This window comes from Biomphalaria glabrata, chromosome 16 (genome assembly GCF_947242115.1).
Source record: "Biomphalaria glabrata chromosome 16, xgBioGlab47.1, whole genome shotgun sequence".
NCBI classification, from domain to species: Eukaryota; Metazoa; Mollusca; class Gastropoda; family Planorbidae; genus Biomphalaria; species Biomphalaria glabrata.
The window spans coordinates 6,136,756-6,155,974 of NC_074726.1; the positions used below are offsets into that span (position 1 = coordinate 6,136,756).

General features: G+C 38.0%; 1 protein-coding gene across 2 annotated transcripts in view; it reads right to left on the reverse strand.

Annotated features, from left to right (window-relative positions):
- Positions 1-3,026: 3,026 nt before the first annotated feature.
- Positions 3,027-19,219, reverse strand: part of LOC106073009 (uncharacterized) — a 60,694-nt gene continuing 44,501 nt past the window's right edge. For both annotated transcript variants that reach the window (XM_056014815.1, XM_056014816.1), the window contains exons 22-30: positions 17,288-17,365; positions 16,062-16,094; positions 15,916-15,942; positions 14,989-15,064; positions 13,472-13,572; positions 9,181-9,315; positions 8,019-8,117; positions 5,329-5,410; positions 3,027-3,474 (exon numbers count right to left, since the gene is read on the reverse strand). In XM_056014815.1, coding sequence (XP_055870790.1) covers positions 3,291-3,474; positions 5,329-5,410; positions 8,019-8,117; positions 9,181-9,315; positions 13,472-13,572; positions 14,989-15,064; positions 15,916-15,942; positions 16,062-16,094; positions 17,288-17,365 — 815 coding nt within the window. In that variant the 3' untranslated portion in view covers positions 3,027-3,290. The remainder of the gene's footprint in view (positions 3,475-5,328; positions 5,411-8,018; positions 8,118-9,180; positions 9,316-13,471; positions 13,573-14,988; positions 15,065-15,915; positions 15,943-16,061; positions 16,095-17,287; positions 17,366-19,219) is intronic.

Sequence of the window (19,219 nt, forward strand, 5' to 3'; positions counted from 1 at the left end):
TTCGTAAAATATTTTTTTGTTTGGGGGGGGGGGGGGGGGTTTCGTATGGTCCAGTTATTCGTAAGGGGGAGTAAATCGTTAGGTAAGTGATTCGTAAAGTGTGTGATTCGTAAAGTGGGTGATTCGTAACTAGAATGATTCATGAAGTTGGTAAACCGTAACGATAGTAATTTGTAATGTAAACTGAATACATTTTATTTATTACGCAATGTAATCATGAATAATATTTAAGTTTCCATAAATTATTTTTGTCCCGTGTATATTTATCTAAATTAAAAATCATTCTGAACTAGAGCTGTTTTGTTTTATTTTACTTTAGACACTATACTATACTTATATGATTTTTTAAAATTTAAATATGATAAATATATTTTTATTTATACACATTTTCCTCAAGAACAGACACAAAAGTGGATGTCTATTTTATTGCAAAGCTTACACCAACCCACTCTGTCTGTCTGTCTGTCTGGCAAAAAATCTATTATTTCCTCACCCATTCTCGAAACACAATTGCACAATTTTTTCATGGCATAGACAAGACATAAATCAATTTAAAAAAAAAGAAGAAGTCTTTTAATTAACTACAGGTCATTTCTTATTTTGTTTGATACCAACAAGGGAAATTAATCCTTCAGTATTCCCATATGTCTCAATATGTAGGGTTTCGTCCCCTTAGATAATTATCTACATTATTTCTCCCACATCCATTCTCGGATCAAGTTGAATATTTGAACATCTATTATTATTTATTGTACCTAACAAAACAAATTTTAATAAATAACCAATTAGTGTATTAATTATTGGCAATCAATTATTATCCCATTCCCCCGCCCCCCCCCCCCACCTCAATTTTTCTTTTACTGTTTTTTGGATTATGTAAAAGTACCAATCCTTTAACGTCATGCGAACTTGGAAAGACGTTTTTTCCTCACCGCCTTGCCTAGATGTGGGAGTGATTTTCTTTGTTTCGATAGTAAATTCGATGCAGTATAAACACTTTTTAAAAAAAAAAAAGACAACATTAATGAAACGGCAAGGACATGTTCATAAAATGCCGAAAGATCGACTGCCACAAGATAGGCAAGAGAGCCGCAGGTCGTCCACTTCTTAAGGTATACTGATTCATATGCATGTGTGAAGTTCTTCAGAGTCGACACCGACGGTTGGGAGAAAGAAGCACCGAATAGATCCACATGCAGAGCAAGCAGAAAAGGAGGCGTCCTGGATGGCTGATGTTGCACACACCGGAAGTAGGAAGAAAGCTGAACACACTGCAGAGATGGTGATAACAGATGCCTAACTCTGAACGTAGATGTGTGTCAAGGATTAGCCCCCCCCCCCCCCTTGTAGTCGCATGAGAAGTTGCAAAGTGAAAAGATCATCTCAAATGCCACAAACAGATGAAACTAAGACATTTTTTTTTAGGTACAAGTCATTATGTGTTCAGTCATGTACTTCAAAATGTAAGGGCGTAAATATGTATCAAGGAGTGAACTCTGTAGTCACATGAGTATTTGCAAAGGGAAAGAATCATCCATAGAGACTTAAATGCCTCAGACAGATGATACTAAGAGTTTTATTGAGGTAAATTCGTTCTTTTTTCAGCCATTTACTCCTTATGTAAGGGCGTAACTCTTCACAAGACATGACATTTAAAAGAGAGCCCTAAATCAAGCGGTGTCAGGAACCCAAATTCCCTGCTCGGACCTAGAAGAGTATTGCCTCTGACACCTATCGAGAGTGGCAGGATCGGTGGGAGGCTGAGACCCACAACAAACTCAGGTTGTGGCGGATGTCAGGTGGCGGCCCACATCTAAGGGTCTGACAAGGCGTGGAAGCACGACCATGTCCAGACTTAGGATTGGCCACACCTACATCATGCATTCCTTCGTGCTGAAGAGAGAGGAGCCCCCGCTTTGTGAGTACTGTGACTCTCATCTCACCGTGGAACATATCCTCATTGATTGCCCCAAATACCAGGATATTAGGGGAAAAAATTTTTTAGAGCGCACAACTTACAAACACTATTCGATAGTGTCGACCCGGGAAGGTACTGGGCTTCGTCCGGGAGATGGGGTTGACTACGAAGATTTGATTTGTGAACATATAATATTTACAAAAGATTTTTACTAAATTATTTAATTTTTACTATACTATTTTAACTGTGAATAGACCTTCCTTTTAATGATTTAACTTATGGAATTTAACTCTTGTGATGTAAAGGGAGAGTAATCTTTGAAGGATTACGGGCACGACATGGTCTTAATTGTGCCGCTGTGCCAAAAACTCAAACACTAAAAGGGGGATAATACAGACTAAACGAAGAATGAACGGAACCTACTATGATTCCATTAACACATTAGAGCATGTGATAAATTCTGGCTATTTTAGTTCTAACAAGTGACAGTATTATATAGCACGTAAACTCTAATGCAAAGAAATTTCTAAATATTTGTATCCTACAGAACTCTAATCGCCTTTATCCTTTCCCTCAATTGGTTTCATTCTTTCCTGCCTCGACATCAGTCACGCTAAGAACCTCATCTTTTAACCTTATGTTATTGCTCGTACCATCCACTGCTATTCCCAAAATAAAAGGTCTTCGGGGCCTCGCAAAGACCTTCCTTCAGGGAACAGTACCAGGAAAAAGAAGAAGAGGCAGACAGAGAAAGCGATGGGAGGACAACATAAAAGAATGGATGGGCCTGCCATTGAAAGAGGCTCTAACTAAGACAAAAGACAGAGAGGAATGGAGAAACACTGTCGACAAGTCTTGCTTGGGTGCCCCAATGTTCCAACAGACTAAGGGATAGGTAAAAAGACACTGTTAGCGTTAATATTGAGCAACAGATAATGGATATTGTAGAAGATAAAGACAACACGTCGACTTTATCCAATAACGTATAAGCGTTCAACAGAAGAACAACACTTTTAAAATATCAACTTTTTTATGAAACCATATATATCTTTAATGAAATATATATATATATATATATATATATATATATATATATATATATATATATATATATATATATTGATTTGCAACAATAACATAGCACATAACAATATTTAATTAGTTCTACCAATTAACTAAAATGTACTAAAACTCAGATACACTGTAATTATCTCCTTTTAACAACTAAGGAAGTTATCGATTATATGTCCGTACGTTTACCCCTAGCACGTCACGTAGGTCCCCCTATTGTCCATCTAAAATAGGCTTAGCACATAATTTACAACATAATTTACAGAATAAGGAACACGCTGTGGTTGGAAAATCCCAAATGTTAGACGGACGTGCTCAGAGATGTTTTGCTTTCAAAGATCCTTGAGATTTCTGTCTGTTGGGAGACAAGGCTCTTTGGTTTGGAAATCTCGCTTTGCGTAACTTCAACATTGTCTGCATTGTCTTCGCCACCAAATATCTCAATGGCCTCTGCGATTTCATACTGCTCCCTCGCCTTTCGACCACTGAAAATAGACAAGATTAAACGCCAAGTCATTTAAACGTTTCCGAAAAGAGTTGATCATTCTGTACTATCCGCATTTTCACACAAGTTGTAATGTTGTCTGTCTTCTTCATTCTTGGAACGACCTTGCTTCTTCTCACAGTGATAAGATCAAAGCCTGAACATTAGCAATGGCCTGAATGGTGATACATTTTGGCATCAGCTGCGTCTCAGATTCTGCCAGAGTGTAGCACTTTAGCTGCCTAAGGGTCACCTGCACCCGAATTATCCCCAGGGCTCACTACCGAAGCCTTTTCTATACTTGGGCATAGCCGCAAGGCAGCAGAGGTTTTTATTCAGAGTTGTGTATAAGATTAAACTTTGACAGTTATTTATACATCGAAGAGAACACCTGACGGGTAACCTTTTACCTTTACCTATCCCTTAGCCTGCTGGACCGTTGGGACACCAAGCAAGACTCGTCGACCGTCTTTCTCCATTCCTCCCTGTCTTTTGCCTTGTTTAGAACGTCTCTCAATGGCAGGCCCGTCCATTCTTTTATGTTGTCCTCCCATCGCTTTCTCTGTCTGCCTCCTCTTCTTTTTCCTTGTACTGTTCCCTGAAGGAAGGTCTTTGCGAGCCCCGTAGATCTTGTAATGTGGCCATAGATTTTAAGCTCTCGTCTTTTTACGATAGTTAGCAGGTCGTCATGGGCTCCAATCGCTGCCGTAACCCTGTCTCTGATCTCTTGGTTTGTGATGCGGTCTTTGAATGTGATGCCTAGGATCCTTCTGTAGCATCTCAAGGGAAAGTACTCCGCCCTTAAAACTATAGTGTACAAGTTGATTTCCTTATTCGATATCAACACAAATTAATTAATTAATTGACTAATTCGATTCATGTTTTGTTAGGTACCATCAATAATTGTTTAAAGACCTGCACTTCCTTCTTAATCTTTGGACTCGAAGACAATACTTTTTTATAGTACTTTGTGCAAAGATGATACTTTCACAAGATGTAATGCACTTTGTTATTATATCAACACGGGAAAGTCCAGAATTAGAATTTGATAAAGACAAACACAATTGACGACCACCCCGTCACATATACCCAGAGTTCAATAACATGAAAGATGCACACACAAATATAAATAAATGGTTTAAGTCAGCGGTTCTCAACCTTTTAAACTCGGCGACCCCTTTTTTACTATCCCCCACTCTGCAGCGACCCCCGCCCACACGCACACACACAGCAATAGAAGAATAGACAATAACAATCCATATTTTCGATGGTCTTAGGCGACCCCTGGCAAATCGTCAATCGACCCCCTAGGGGGTCACGACCCCCTGGTTTAAGTGCTCTACGCAATATCTCTTCGAACATGAAATATCTAACTGTATAGATCTATGTCTAAAATAATTAATATATTTGAAAAAAATTAAAATCAACTCCTAATTTTTTTTTTTACAATATCGTCAACTAAACACAAATATTTATTTAGAATTCACTAATATTTTTATTTTAAAAATTGACTATGTGGAAAAGAATCATACTACTATGAGCTAAAGTTTAGCTTGAAATAGAAGATTCGATTTTTCAAAAGGAAAAAACTGAGATAATGTTGTTGTTGTTTTTATAAAGCGATTTTTACTTCCAAATGTCCCATTCCCAATTCCTTAGAGCGTAAAAGAAGTATGGGCTTAGACTGAGAACTGAAGAAACAAAAACACGAGAATTGTGAAGTTCTCTTTCCACTATTTTTTTTTTTCATATTTTACTGACAGTTAGGGATCTACACATTGTAGAAATCTTTAACATCTAAAGTAAAGAACAAAAATTAAAATTGGGAATTACAAACTGGACAATTTCTTCTTACCTTACTCTGGCCAAAATAATAATTGGAATGATTAGAAGAACCAATGCGACTAACCACCAATTACTCCGCCAGATGGATTGCGCTAAAAGAAAATTTGATACATTTTTAGACATAAATGAAATTCATTAGACTTAGAATAACCAAGAGGCAATAGTTTTAACTGTTATAATTACATGGGGGCGAGGTGGCTGAGAGTTTAAACGTTTGTCTTCCGAAACTGGGATCCTGGGTTCGAATCTCGGTGAAGACGGGGATTTCGAATTTCGGATTTTTAGGGCGCCCCCTGAGTCCACCCAGCTCAAATGCGTACCTGACTTTAGTTGTGGAAAGTAAAGGTGGTTGGTCGTTGTGCTGGCAATATGACACCCTGCTCGTTAACCGTTTGCCAAAGAAACAGATGACCTTGAACTTTACTTTACCTCTAATAAAATTACAAACATATATTTATATCTCATTTTATATATTACAGACGTTACTTCAAAACAAAACAAAAAGATAATTACATCCTACCCATTTCATGTGTCAATCTAGTCATGCATGTTAATCAGTTAAACTCTGCTGTGTCGTTGGGTTTCCTGGGTGATTAAGGCAACCCATTCCATTCTCTAATGGCACTATGGAAGAATGAACGCTGGTACAAATCTGTCCTAGCATATGGAGGAAGAACTCAAATGCCGAATTCATATGTATAACATTATTTTCCTTTTAAACAAATGTTCATCTGAAATATGCATCCAATGGCTGGAGTTTCTGTTTCTGAATCACTTGTATGTATTAAAGTCTGGTAGTGTAAAGTTTTTTAAACTTTAATACATACAAGTGATTCAGAAACAGAAACTCAAGCCATTTATTAAAGTCTGGTAGTGTAAAGCCGGAGGTTTAGCTACCCGTCGCCTCAGCGTGGCTCTCCGGTGAAAACGTCTAGTAGTGGAAGCTAGATAGGCTAAGTACGAGTAGCGAACCAGGCCCGGCCGGGCTTCCGTGGGTGAGCTTTTTATTTCTCTCACCCGGGGTTGGGATGGAAAGAACGCCAGGAACCCAGTCCAAAAAGTCCGCCACGCCGTTCCACAAGGGGACCGTCACCAGTGTCCCGTTAGCTGGAGTGGCGGTCTCTGAACGGAACACTGGCGGTAACAGTATAGGAATATGAGACAAACTCCCCGCAGTTAGCACTGTTCTCGACCACTTGTAGCGAGTGGGACCCAGGAACGGGGACGGTGCGCTGTGTACGCGGCACAGCCCGGTCTGGCCCAGTCAATCGATATGGCCGTCTACCGCTGGGAGCCCTCAGACAGGACAGGGATGAAGAGCCCCAATGTCCAGGCCTGGTTGTTGGATAAAAGCCTTTCTATCGACCAACGGGATGATGGCACCTACACGCCCTACTTGACTTCACTGAAGTAGTGTAAAGAGGCCAAAACAAAAAAAAAAAACATTTTCAAGTGTCAACTTCAATCTGTTGTTTTTACGTCATTCAGTCAGAACGTTAGTGAATGTGTACGTGTCTCGGATGTAGTCGCTGAATAGACTCTGATGTAATCATCGTATTCGCTGAATAGACTCTGATGTAATCATCGTATTCGCTGAATAGACTCTGATGTAATCATCGTATTCGCTGAATAGACTCTGATGTAATCATCGTATTCGCTGAATAGACTCTGATGTAATCATCGTTGTTGAGATTATTTATAGAGAAGTGGAAGAGGTAGCGAGAGAGACTAATGACTAATGATTATTTATAGAGGAGTGGAAGAGGTAGCGAATAGACTCTGATGTAATCATCGTAGTTGAGATTATTTATAGAGGAGTGGAAGAGGTAGCGAGAGAGACTAATGACTAATGATTATTTATAGAGGAGTGGAAGAGGTAGCGAATAGACTTTGATGTAATCATCGTTGTTGAGATTATTTATAGAGGAGTGGAAGAGGTAGCGAGAGAGACTAATGACTAATGATTATTTATAGAGGAGTGGAAGAGGTAGCGAATAGACTCTGATGTAATCATCGTTGTTGAGATTATTTATAGAGGAGTGAAAGAGGTAGCGAGAGAGACTAATGACTAATGATTATTTCTAGAGGAGTGGAAGAGGTAGCGAGTAGACACTAATGTAATCATCGTAGTTGAGATTATTTATAGAGGAGTGGAAGAGGTAGTGAGAGAGACTAATGACAGAAAGACTTTTGTAGTTGTATCATCACTACAGTAATATTATTTCACTTTTGTTTCTAGAACCTTCAATCTACATCAAAGTCGGAAACTTTATCTTGTCAAATGTTACTCTAATGTGTGCTTCAAAAGAACTTTATTCAACAAGGTTATTCAATATACATATTAAGAGATGAAGGCAGATTTGGAATATATAGTTTTATATTGAGCTGAGCGCTAAAACGCTTGGATTTTGAACCAGTTCGAATCCTGGTGAAGACTTGGATTTTTGAGCACCTCAGAGTCCACCCAGCTCTAATGGATACCTGACTTTATTTGGAGAAAAGTAAAGACGGTTAATCGTTATGCTCGCCACACGACACCCTTGTTAACCGTAGGCCACAGAAACACATGACCTTTACATCATCTGCCCTGTAGATCAGAAGGTCTGAAAGATAATTAGCTACTTTTAAAACCTGAAAACCGTATATCAAAAGATAGATAATATTTAAGCTTCTAAGTCTCTACTATCTATATCTACCTACATGGGCAGGTCCCTTCTACTCTTTCAATACAGTCCTGTCCAGCACATTTCTTGGCGCAGTCACCGGTACATTCAGCCCCATACGTCATCTCACCACAAGCTGCAAGCAGGAGTTTCAGTCTTAGTGTTATTTAGAGTTATTTAGTGTTATTTAGTGTTATTTAGAGTTATTTAGAGTTATTTAGTGTTATTTAGTGTTATTTAGAGTTATTTAGTGTTATTTAGTGTTAGTGTTCTAAACTTTTTAACCCAACGTCCTTAGCATGTCAAAGTCAACAACACCAAATCGTCAACTCGAGTACTTTGTACGGGTGCTCCACAAGGTTGTGTACTTTCTCCTGTACTGTACACTCTTTACATTAATGACATAAGAAGCATCTATGACTCAGTTAAACTCATTGAATTCGCTGATGATACTGCCATAGTCGGGTCTTATTTCAGGAGACGAAACTCAGTATCGAAGCACGATAGAAGAGTTTACAAACCGTTCAGCATTGACCCAGCCACCCGAGAGACAGAAGCACATGACAGAGCATCATGACGTCGCGCTGTGAAAAGTTAGCCTATACGTCTCCGCTATCAGACGTTTCCAATAAGATTGCAAGATGAGAGCTGAAATCTACCAATCAAATGCAGACTTTCTGTTTGCAACCCTTCATAATGTAAAAGCAATTGAAATTAAAAGAAATACTTGAAAAAAAAAACGTAGGCCCCCTATCTAACGAGAAGAACTGTATATTGATAGCTTAATTCTTTCTCTCCGTAATTATTTACCACATTCTGGTGGAATCAACGTTGGTATCGTTAGTTAGGAGAGAAAGAGTTAATACTGTAAAATTTATTTCCCTAAATCAATATCAATTTGAAATTCAATAATTTAATGTATAATTTATCTGGCTAATTGTTTGATTCGATTCATATTTTTAGGGACAAATAATAATTGGGAAAAGCTTCAACATGATGGGAAATGGGAAAAAATGTAAAAAAATTGTACTGAACAGACAGACAGACTGAGTTGATTAAAAGCTTTGTAATAAAACAACAACAGTTTCAATCTGATAATAAAGTGATCAAAGCAGAAGCAATCCAACCTCACATTATCAACCTACGTTATCTTTTACGCATCTTTTACGCCTCTTAATTATATGTAACAGAGACGCTACCGTCAGTGCAATGCTTGATTGGATGTCTGAATCCTGGTACACATTTAGTACATATGCCCGTCTCCTTGTCGCAGTCTGAGACACATTGTGGGCACGTCTTGGAACAATTGAAGCCCCAGAAACCATGAGGACAATCTGGAAAGGGAGAAATTGAAGAGCATCATAATAGAATCTAAGGGAGGCGCGGTGGCAGAGTGGTAAACCTCTTGGCTCCCTAATCGGACGGTCCATGTTTCGAAACCTTGGTGAAAACTGGGATTTTCAACTTCGGGAGCTTTAGGGCACCCATAGTCCACCATCTTCGGGAGCTTTAGGGCACCCATAGTCCACCAACTTCGGGAGCTTTAGGGCACCCATAGTCCACCAACTTCGGGAGCTTTAGGGCACCCCTCGTCCACCACCTTCTTATGGATACTTGACTTAAGTTGGAGAAAGCTGGCCACATGACACACTCGTAAACCCTGGGCCACAGAAACAGATCGCCCTATCCATCGCATGGTCTGAAAAGTAGTGAACTTTACTTTTTTAAAATGTTTAATATAAGAAATAGTATTTAGAAGCAATTGATTTTTTTTACTATTACACTTTGTATAAAACGTTTATGTTGACCAACGATTCCAGTATTTTATTAACATGTCAAAAATAGAAATCCCACAGGTTGAGAACCCCTGTCCTAGACGAAACGGATTACTTTTATTGAGAGAACGATGAATTTAATTTTAATAGCTAATGAATGACAGGTTTTTTTACAAAATGCAGATTTTTACCCCGCCCAAATGTTACTGGGCGTCTCTTTGTTTAGTAAACTCTTTACCGAATTCATGCGGGAATACCCGCTGACAAGTATTCAAGATAGTTTGTCTAGATCTCCAGACCGAATTTATTATTATTTGAAAAAATTGTAACGGTCAATCCAGAGTTTCTCGGTGTGTCCAATTAGCTAGCAATATTTTCCCCAAAGATATACATAAATTGTCACATTTGTAGGATAATAGCTGTAGCCGTTTCGAGATCTCTTTCCTGTGTCCATCCACCTATTTCTACCCATAAAGAATTGGCAAGCTTATAAGATAAGATAAGAATTTTTATTGATCCAATCAAATAGAAATTCAGTTTGACTACAATTGACAATCTTAGCGTAGCTGCTGTACAATAACAATTTAGATGAAAAATTCGAACATTCACACACGAAACACATACACACTCACAACCAGCGCTTTATGAATTTGACTTCCATGTACTTCTCGATGACGACAGCTGATCTTGTAACACTCTGACCGAAAGTGGGATAAAAGAGTTTTTAAATCTTTCTGTTTTAGTCCTAATGGAAAGGAGACGACCACTTCCTTCATATCTTATGTAACAGTGGTTTAATAGGTGCAGGTTGTCTTTAAGAATCGTGAGTGTTTTGGAAAGGCATCTTTCATGAAAAAGTTGTTCAAGAGATGGTAGCTGTATTTGAGTGATATACGATGCTTTTTTTTAACTAATCTATTAAGTCTTTGTGCCAGTGAAGTATTACCACACAAGCAGGTGATGACAAAGTTAACTAGACTGCTGATGGTTGCTGTGTAGAAAAAATTGATTATTGTTATGTCTATGTTAAATTTTCTTAGCTTTCTGAGATGCAAGAGTCGCTGGTGAATTTTCGTATAGAGGTTTTGATAATTGTATACAATTTTCGGTTTTATGTTGATAGTTGTACCTAGATATTTATATTCTTGTACTTGTTCTATGGTTTGGTTGTTTATCTGAAGTTCTGCAATATGGTCTTTGTTTTTCGTAAAATCAAAAATCATTTCTTTAGTTTTCTGAACATTTAAAATTAGAAAGTTATCTATACACCATTGGTAAAAGGTGTTAATTGTTGAATCGTACATATTTTCGTCACCTGCAATAAGGCCAATGATTGCTGTGTCGTCAGCAAATTTTACGATGCTGATAAGCTTTGAATGTCATTTGTGTATATGGTATACAATACTGGTGACAGGACGCACCCCTGCGGCGCTCCAGTGCTAAGTTCTCTCGTGCCTGACACATGCCCGTTCACTTTCACATATTGTGGGCGTTTGATGAGAAAGTTGAGAATCCAAGCTTGTAGGCTTTTGCTAACGTTCAATTCAGATAGTTTTTGTATCATGCGATGTGGTTGGATGGTGTTAAATGCGGATGAAAAATCTACAAATAATACTCTGGCGTAGTGTTTCGGAGTATCAAGATGATGGTATAGACAATTCAGCATGAATAGCATTGCATCTGCTGTACTTCTTGACGGTTTGTAAGCGAAATGGTGCGGGTCAAGACGTGTTTCGACCTCTTTCAGTAGATGTTTTAAAATCATTTTCTCCAGGCACTTCAATGGAATTGATGTAAGTGCTACGGGACGTAGGTCGTTGTTGGAAGCAATGATCATCTTTTTGGGTACTGGAATTATTTCAAATGTCTTCCAAATGGAAGGTATTTTGTGCGTTTGCCAGGACTTGTTGAATATAGCACAAAAGTTATAAGCCAGTTGTTCTGCACATAGCTTTACAAGTTTGCCCCTTAATTTGTCGGGTCTCGAGGCTTTGGTGGTGTTTAGTTGTTGAAATATTTTAGTCACTTCTTGTTTATTAAACAGGTCTTGAGGTTGATTTATATTGCTCTTTTCGAATGATGCCAATAAATCACGGTGGTCTTCTCGAAGTTGTGGCAGTCAAATCGGCTGTAGAAATCATTAATTCATTGGCAAATTCGTTTTTGTCAGCGACGCACATTGGTTTGCGCTTTGGTACGTAGCCAAGTAATTTGTTTCAAGCCACTCCAACAAGCTTTAGAGTTATTTTTCTTGAAAGAGCTTTCAATTAGAGGAAATTAGCAAAAATATAATAAAACTTTAAAAATCCTAAATGCTCAAGTAAGGTCATTGACAACAAACGAACCACTTTTCTGGACAAACTATTTGAAAAAAAAAAACATTCATAACAAGAACCAAAATTTAACAAAAATAATTTAAATTAAAAAGAATAAACTGTATATATAAACTCAACCTCTCAACGAGTTCTACAATAAGAAGCGACTTTTAAAAAATAGGCTCGATAGTATTAATAAGGGCTAAAATAATGAAAACACTATTTATTGCCTTAAAATGTATAGTCTTTGTCTTTTCATCGTCTATTAAACCGGCATTGTAGCAAACTCTCTCACAGGTAAGAAAAAAAACTAATTCCGCAAGTCAAGTCATTGGCCAGGTAAACTACTTATAAAGATTCAGAGTCACTACATAAAGTGACGTGGGCTTGGAGACATCCGAATAGTACCAAAGTTCTAAATTCCAGCCTTCACTCGGTTTGATTTCGCGACAACCCGGTTCAAGACCGAGTGCTCTACCTGTTTGCCGCCACGCCTTCTTTAAGCATCAATGCTCAAATGTAAGTAAAATAGTTGTATTAACCTAACCTAGATCCTTCTCTACAAGGTCAAATTAGAAATATAAATAGATGCTATAAGTGTTTATTGGCATCAATGGGAAGAGAGGACAGTTTTGAGTCTACATATCGCAATTAGGTACATCGATACATTTTCATCAATAGGAGAGGACATTTTATAGAACATCTATGTGAGAAGGCATCTTTTGGGTAAAAGAACCTACTTCATCAACATTAATAGGTAAAGGAAGGACTCCTGATATACAAAGTAATCATAGAAATCAGATATCTGTTATGAGAGAGAGCATTCATAATATACAAAGCTCTAGTTGGTACTGGAAATCTGTCAGCAGAGAGGACATCTGTATGCAGAGAGAACATCTGTATGCAGAGAGGACATTTGAATGCAGAGAGGACATATGTATGCAGAGAGGACATCTGTATGCAGAGAGGACATCTGTATGCAGAGAAGACGTCTGTTAGCAAGGCATATTGCACTAATAGGTAGAGGATATCTGCTTGGGGAAAGAACATTCTCTAATTTACAAACCACTTCTTGGTATATTTATAAAAGACATCTGTTAGAAGAAAAGACATATGAAATGTGTTAGTAGAGAGGACATTAGTTAGTAGAGAGGACATTAGTTAGTAGAGAGGACATCTGTTAGGAGAGAGGACATTAGTTAGTAGAGAGGACATTAGTTAGTAGAGAGGACATTAGTTAGTAGAGAGGACATTAGTTAGTAGAGAGGACATCTGTTAGTAGAGAGGACATTAGTTAGTAGAGAGGACATTAGTTAGTAGAGAGGGCATCAGTTAGTAGAGTGGGCATTAGTTAGTAGAGAGGACGTTTTTGTTTTTAAACAGTAAAAAATGGTCTTTACTTGTGGCGCATATCAAATTGCAGCCTGCGTCTTTGCCCAGCTGATACGCAAAACCTGGACACTCAAAGTCTCTTGGTCCTTCGGGCGGATCTAGACATAGTCTGTGAGGGGTGAAAAATTAGAAACAGAAGAACGAAACAAATGTAACACACACACACACAAACACTCACTACTAGTGCCAAAGTTATATATAATAAATAAATAAATATAGATAGAGAGTAGTAGATGCAAAAACAAATTCCAATAAAATATTCAGAAATAAACAAAGATAAAGGCCAGGAAAACCAACGACTTGTCAGAGTTGAAGTCATTGATTAACAAGCATGACTAGATTGACCCAGGGACACACGTAGGGGGTAATCTTTGCTTAACCCTTAAAACGCGTGTGGTAGTTAAGCCTCTAAACATCAGAATTGTAATTACATTCTTTGCACTCATTCTAAAACAGTTCAGTACTTTAAGGGTTAATCAACGTCTGTATTTTATAAGATACGATTTGCAGTGAAGCAGTTGTAGACAGTGTTTCGTGTTGCCAATTGCTCAGTATTGGCTGTTGGTGTATTTGAACCATTAGAGTAGCACATTATTTTGGAGCCCGAGTTTTCAAGTTCTTGAGTTGGTTGTGTTGTGCAGAATTTGCAGAGAGCCTTATCAATAGGATTGTCGTCATCATCAACAAACTCCATTTGAGTGAGGGTTTGAGAGGCTTAAATCCTCTCTTGCAAAAGCCCTGGACAGAAACCCTGCTGTCTTGCGTAGTGCGTACACGTCACCATACAGGTCGAGAATTTTTGGTTTCCCAGATCTGTCGAGGCGGAGATCAGCAAGTCTGGGGCAGTCAAACAGAATATGGGCACGGTTTCCTCTTCTTCCCCGCAGTGGGGGCATTGTGAATCGAAATTTGGCCATAGCGTGAGAAATATGAGGCAACAGGACAGTGGCCTGTCCTGCACTGTGCTATAATAGCTTGCTCAGGCCTGGACAGCCTCCACCACGGGGAAGTGCGGTCAGGGCACCGCATGCGCTCCCAGACTCCACGGGCTCTTTGGGACTTGTCCCAGCACTCAAACCACATTTCCATTTCTGTTTTTTTTAATTAAAGCCAGGGCATGATGAAAACTTACAGCCTGTTCAGTTGATGGAAATTGCCCTCCCTGGTAGGTCAGAGTCTGCAATAGTGTTGCCAGTCACCCCTATGTGACTCGGTACTCACTGCATTATTACAGGGGTGCCCTAGCGCTGCTTTATGATGTGAGAGGCCATGATGACAGTGTCGATATTGGGTGGCCATCGTCCAGGGCTTTGCAAAGCCTGTAGTACAGATTTTGAGTCAGTGACCACAACAATCTGTGTTGCCCTCAAATGTCCCTCGCCGAGTTGAGAGTCAATGACCTTTAAGCCTCACAAACTGCCATGGTCTCCGCATCAAAACTGCAAACACTACCACATGGTCCAAAGATTTTAACTGACAAGAGGATCGTAGAAATATATATAATATATATGTACACCTAGCTCACCTGGTTCTTACAATAGACTTGACTGTACAGTTCTTTAAGCAGCTCCATTCAGACCAGCCTCCCCACTTACCAGGATCTACATTTACATCGAAATATGAACTAAGCAACTAAGATAGACAGACAGACAGACAGACAGACAGACAGATAGATAGATAGATAGATAGATAGATAGATAGATAGATAGATAGATAGATAGATAGATAGATAGATAGATAGATAGATAGATAGATAGATAGATAGATAGATAGATAGAAGTTAAGCAGATATAGAGATTATTGGAAATTCTACAAATCTAAGTGAGGTCAAGTTTCAATGCAAACCAATATGAATATAATGCTGGAATGAAGATGAAAAGTGAAGCATAAGATGAACTCTTTCCATTGTTCAAGTATCTGACAAAAATTACTGACAATTCTCCCGAAGTTATACGATAAGAGTAAATTTAAACTTGCTTCAATTTTATTGAAAGAATACCTAAGCTTTACTAATATTTTTTTACGTACATCTAAATCAGAAGTCAATGTCTAGTCGGCCTATTAGATCTAGATGTCCTTATTATGATTAAATCCATAAATAATCACAAGTCCTCTGTGACTGAATTTGTAAATACGCATTAATATAGGCCTACGTTCACGCAACTGTCGGTGTCAAAATCATGGGTTCGATACCCGTTTTGAACCAAATATTTTTTTAAAATTATATTATAAGTTGTATAATGGAGGGTATTGCTTTTTAGAAAACTGTATTTTTTTTTATACTGAATTTCTTGTTTAATAAAGTTTTTTTTTATTTTGCTTCTTATGTTTTCTTATCTCTTGTAGTCCATTCTAGTCCATTATTGATCAGGAAATTATTTTCTCCCCCCACACATAGACCACATCCTTTCAGCTTAAAGGTTTTTCTGTGCATATACGACATTGTACTTACATTTCTTTTTCAGTGTCATTGGTATAACTGAAAAATAGAACAAAAAAAAAACAGAATACAGGTTTTAAAAATACGTCTAGTCTATGCCCAACCTAAACTGAACTCGTTATCTCGTCAAAGAGGGCTTGAAAGGTTTGAATACTCACAGGTTGTAAGGACTATGGTCAGCTTCGGTTGTGCTGAAAGAAAAAGGAAACACAAGGAGTTTATAAACGTCATTGTTTGAGTTCAATGCCTCTAGACCTGCTTTATTGGCTTATTTAATTGCACTTTTATTTCAAAATTTACACAAGGAGCTGGGAAGAAGTAGCAATGGATAGATCCACATGGAGAGAGGGCATAAAGGAAGGGTCTCGGATTGCAGATGTCATACACAACAGAAGCAGAAAGAAGAGTAAAAATGCAAAGGCGCCTGGTGATCACATATGCCCAACCTGTGACCGCAGCTGTGTATCAAGGATTGGTCACACGAGAAGTTGCAGAGGGAAAACATCGTCTGCCGAGAGGTCAAAAGTCACAGAGACTTTTATTTATTACTATTTCTCTATTCAGATTGCAACTTCGTGGGAAGTCGAATGTGGACACGGCTCTCGAAAACGGCTGTAACGATTTTCTAAAAAAAAATTGGAAGTTAATGTAAATCTTTGGGAAAACAATTATGAACTAATATGGCCACACTGAGACATCTCTTGCTGGACCGTTATACATTTTGGAAATAGTATGCTCTAAAATGAAGTCATTGTTGCTGAATTTTTTTTTAATTTTCATTTGTCGTTGTTGGTCACGTTGTGGCTGTTGTTGCTACTGACAAAGTTGTTGTTGTTAAAGTTATTTACGTAATAGAGGAGCTGAGAAGGCAGCTATTGTAAAATTTTGTGTTTGTTTATAACAAAAATGAGGTAATTGTTTTTGAAGTTACTTTTTGTTTTTTTTTCTGTTTAACTCTTTCTCTACGTAATTGTTTACCACATTCTAGTAGGAATCAACGTTGGTATCGTCAGTTAGGCGAGAAAGAGTTAAGACTTGGATGTCGATGGTTCTGCCCTAGGAATTATTCATGTAATTGTAAACCTTGGTGAGAGGGATAAACTTGTTGACGCTGTGGGTTGTTTTTTTTAAAAGCAAAACACTCAAATGGAGTGGTCTAGTATATTATTTGTTATTATTATTAAAGAGATATGGAGAACGAGAGAGAGAGAGAGACAGTGAGAAACAGAGAGAAATAGAAAGTGAAAGAAAAAAAAAAGAGAGAAAGAGTGGGAGAGAAAAATACAGAAAGAGAGTGAGACAGAGACAGAGAGAAAGAGAGAGAAAGAGAGAGAGAGAGAAAAGAGATAAAGAGAAAGACTAAGAGAGAGAGAGAAATGGTTACCAGTTGGCGTAGAGAATGGTGTCATTGTAGTTGACGGTGTTGTGCTAGTAGTTGTCTTCAATGCAGTAGTAGCCAGAACTGCAGAAGAAAAACATCAAAGTCATTAGAGTATTAGGATAAAGTATTATGATAAGGTATAAAGGGGTATTATGATAAAGTATTATGAGAAAAGTATCATGATAAATTATTACGATAAAATATTACGATAAAGCCTTATGATAAAGTATTATGATAAAGTATGATAAAGTATTACAATAAAGTATTATGATGAAGTATTATGATAAAATATTATGCTAAAATATTATGCTAACGTATTATGATAAGTATTATGATAAGGTATTATGGAGTATTAGGATAAAGTATTATGATACAATATTTTGATAAGGTATATATAGAGAGAATATTATGATAAAGTATTACGGAGTACTATGATAAAGTATTATGGTAGAGTATCATGGAGTATTCCATAGTATATCCACACAAACATCTCCATCAACAAGACATTCTAATATAAGACTAGCAATATCATCGACAGCATCATCATCACAACAAATATTTAAGATCATAAACACCCCCACACTATGCTATGATAAAGTATTATGGGGTATTATGGTAAAGTATCATGGAGTATTCCATAGTATATCCACACAAACATCTCCATCAACAAGACATTCTAATATAAGACTAGCAATATCATCGACAGCATCATCATCGCAACAAATATTTAAGATCATAAATCCCCAACAAGCACCGCCAATCAACATAACAATTTTAATATAAGATTAGAAAATTGTCGAAATTAGCAACATAATTAATAGACAATATCGCCATTCACGAGGACATCAGCAAAGATATCAATATACACATTACCATGACAATCACTATAGACATTTACATCAACATAGACATCAACATCACCATAGATATCAACATCCGCATAGACATTACCATCAACATCACTTTGGACACTAACACCACCAAAGACATCAAAATTCTCATAGACATCAACATCCGCATAGACATTACCATCAACATCACTATGGACATCAGCATCACCACGGACATGAAATAGATGACCTTTACATCATGTGCCCTTTAGACCACAGGGTATAAAAGGGGAACTACAATAGACTTCACCATGGTCATTGGCCAGTTTCTTCCTCACATGTTTTTATCTCGGTATTTTCATGACACCTCAACATAACCCAACCAGTCAATACTGACACTTACCTACAGACACTGGCGGATCCAGGGGGGGGGGCGGTAGGGGCGATCGCCCCCCCCCCCACTCTTCCGACCCCCCCCCCCAAAGGGGGGGGGGCGGACGAATTTTATATTAGAATTAACACAGTTTGTATACGAATTTATTACTTATGCTAATAATATATACTAATTATTTATATTTTTAACATATTTTTAGATTATTTCGCCCCCCCTCTAGTATGTTGGCCGATTTGGTGGGGTCGGGAGGGGGCGATGAAATCAATCCGCCCCCCCCCTCCACAATAAACTTTTGAGTGGGGGGGGCGGTCCAATTTATTTGTAGAAATCACAGCTTGCTAACAGAATCAATTAAATATCTATATGATTAAAACTTGTTATTGATATTTTAACCGATCTTAATATTATGTCGTTCCTCTGTTGACCGATTGGGGGGGGGGCGAATACTTCTACTGCCCTTCCCACCTAAACCCTTTGAGTGGGGGGGGCGGTCCTACTTTTATGGACAAATCATAGTTTGTGAACAAAATTAGTTGAATTAATATAAAAATTATATATTATGTCTCTCCCCTTCTGGTATTTTGGCCGATTCGGTGGGGTAGGGTGTATGCGATTACGTGTGCTGCCCTCCCCACTCTAGCCCTCTTAGTGGGGGGGGGCGGTCCTATTTTTATGGAAAAGTCAAAGTTTGTGAACACAATTAGTTGAATA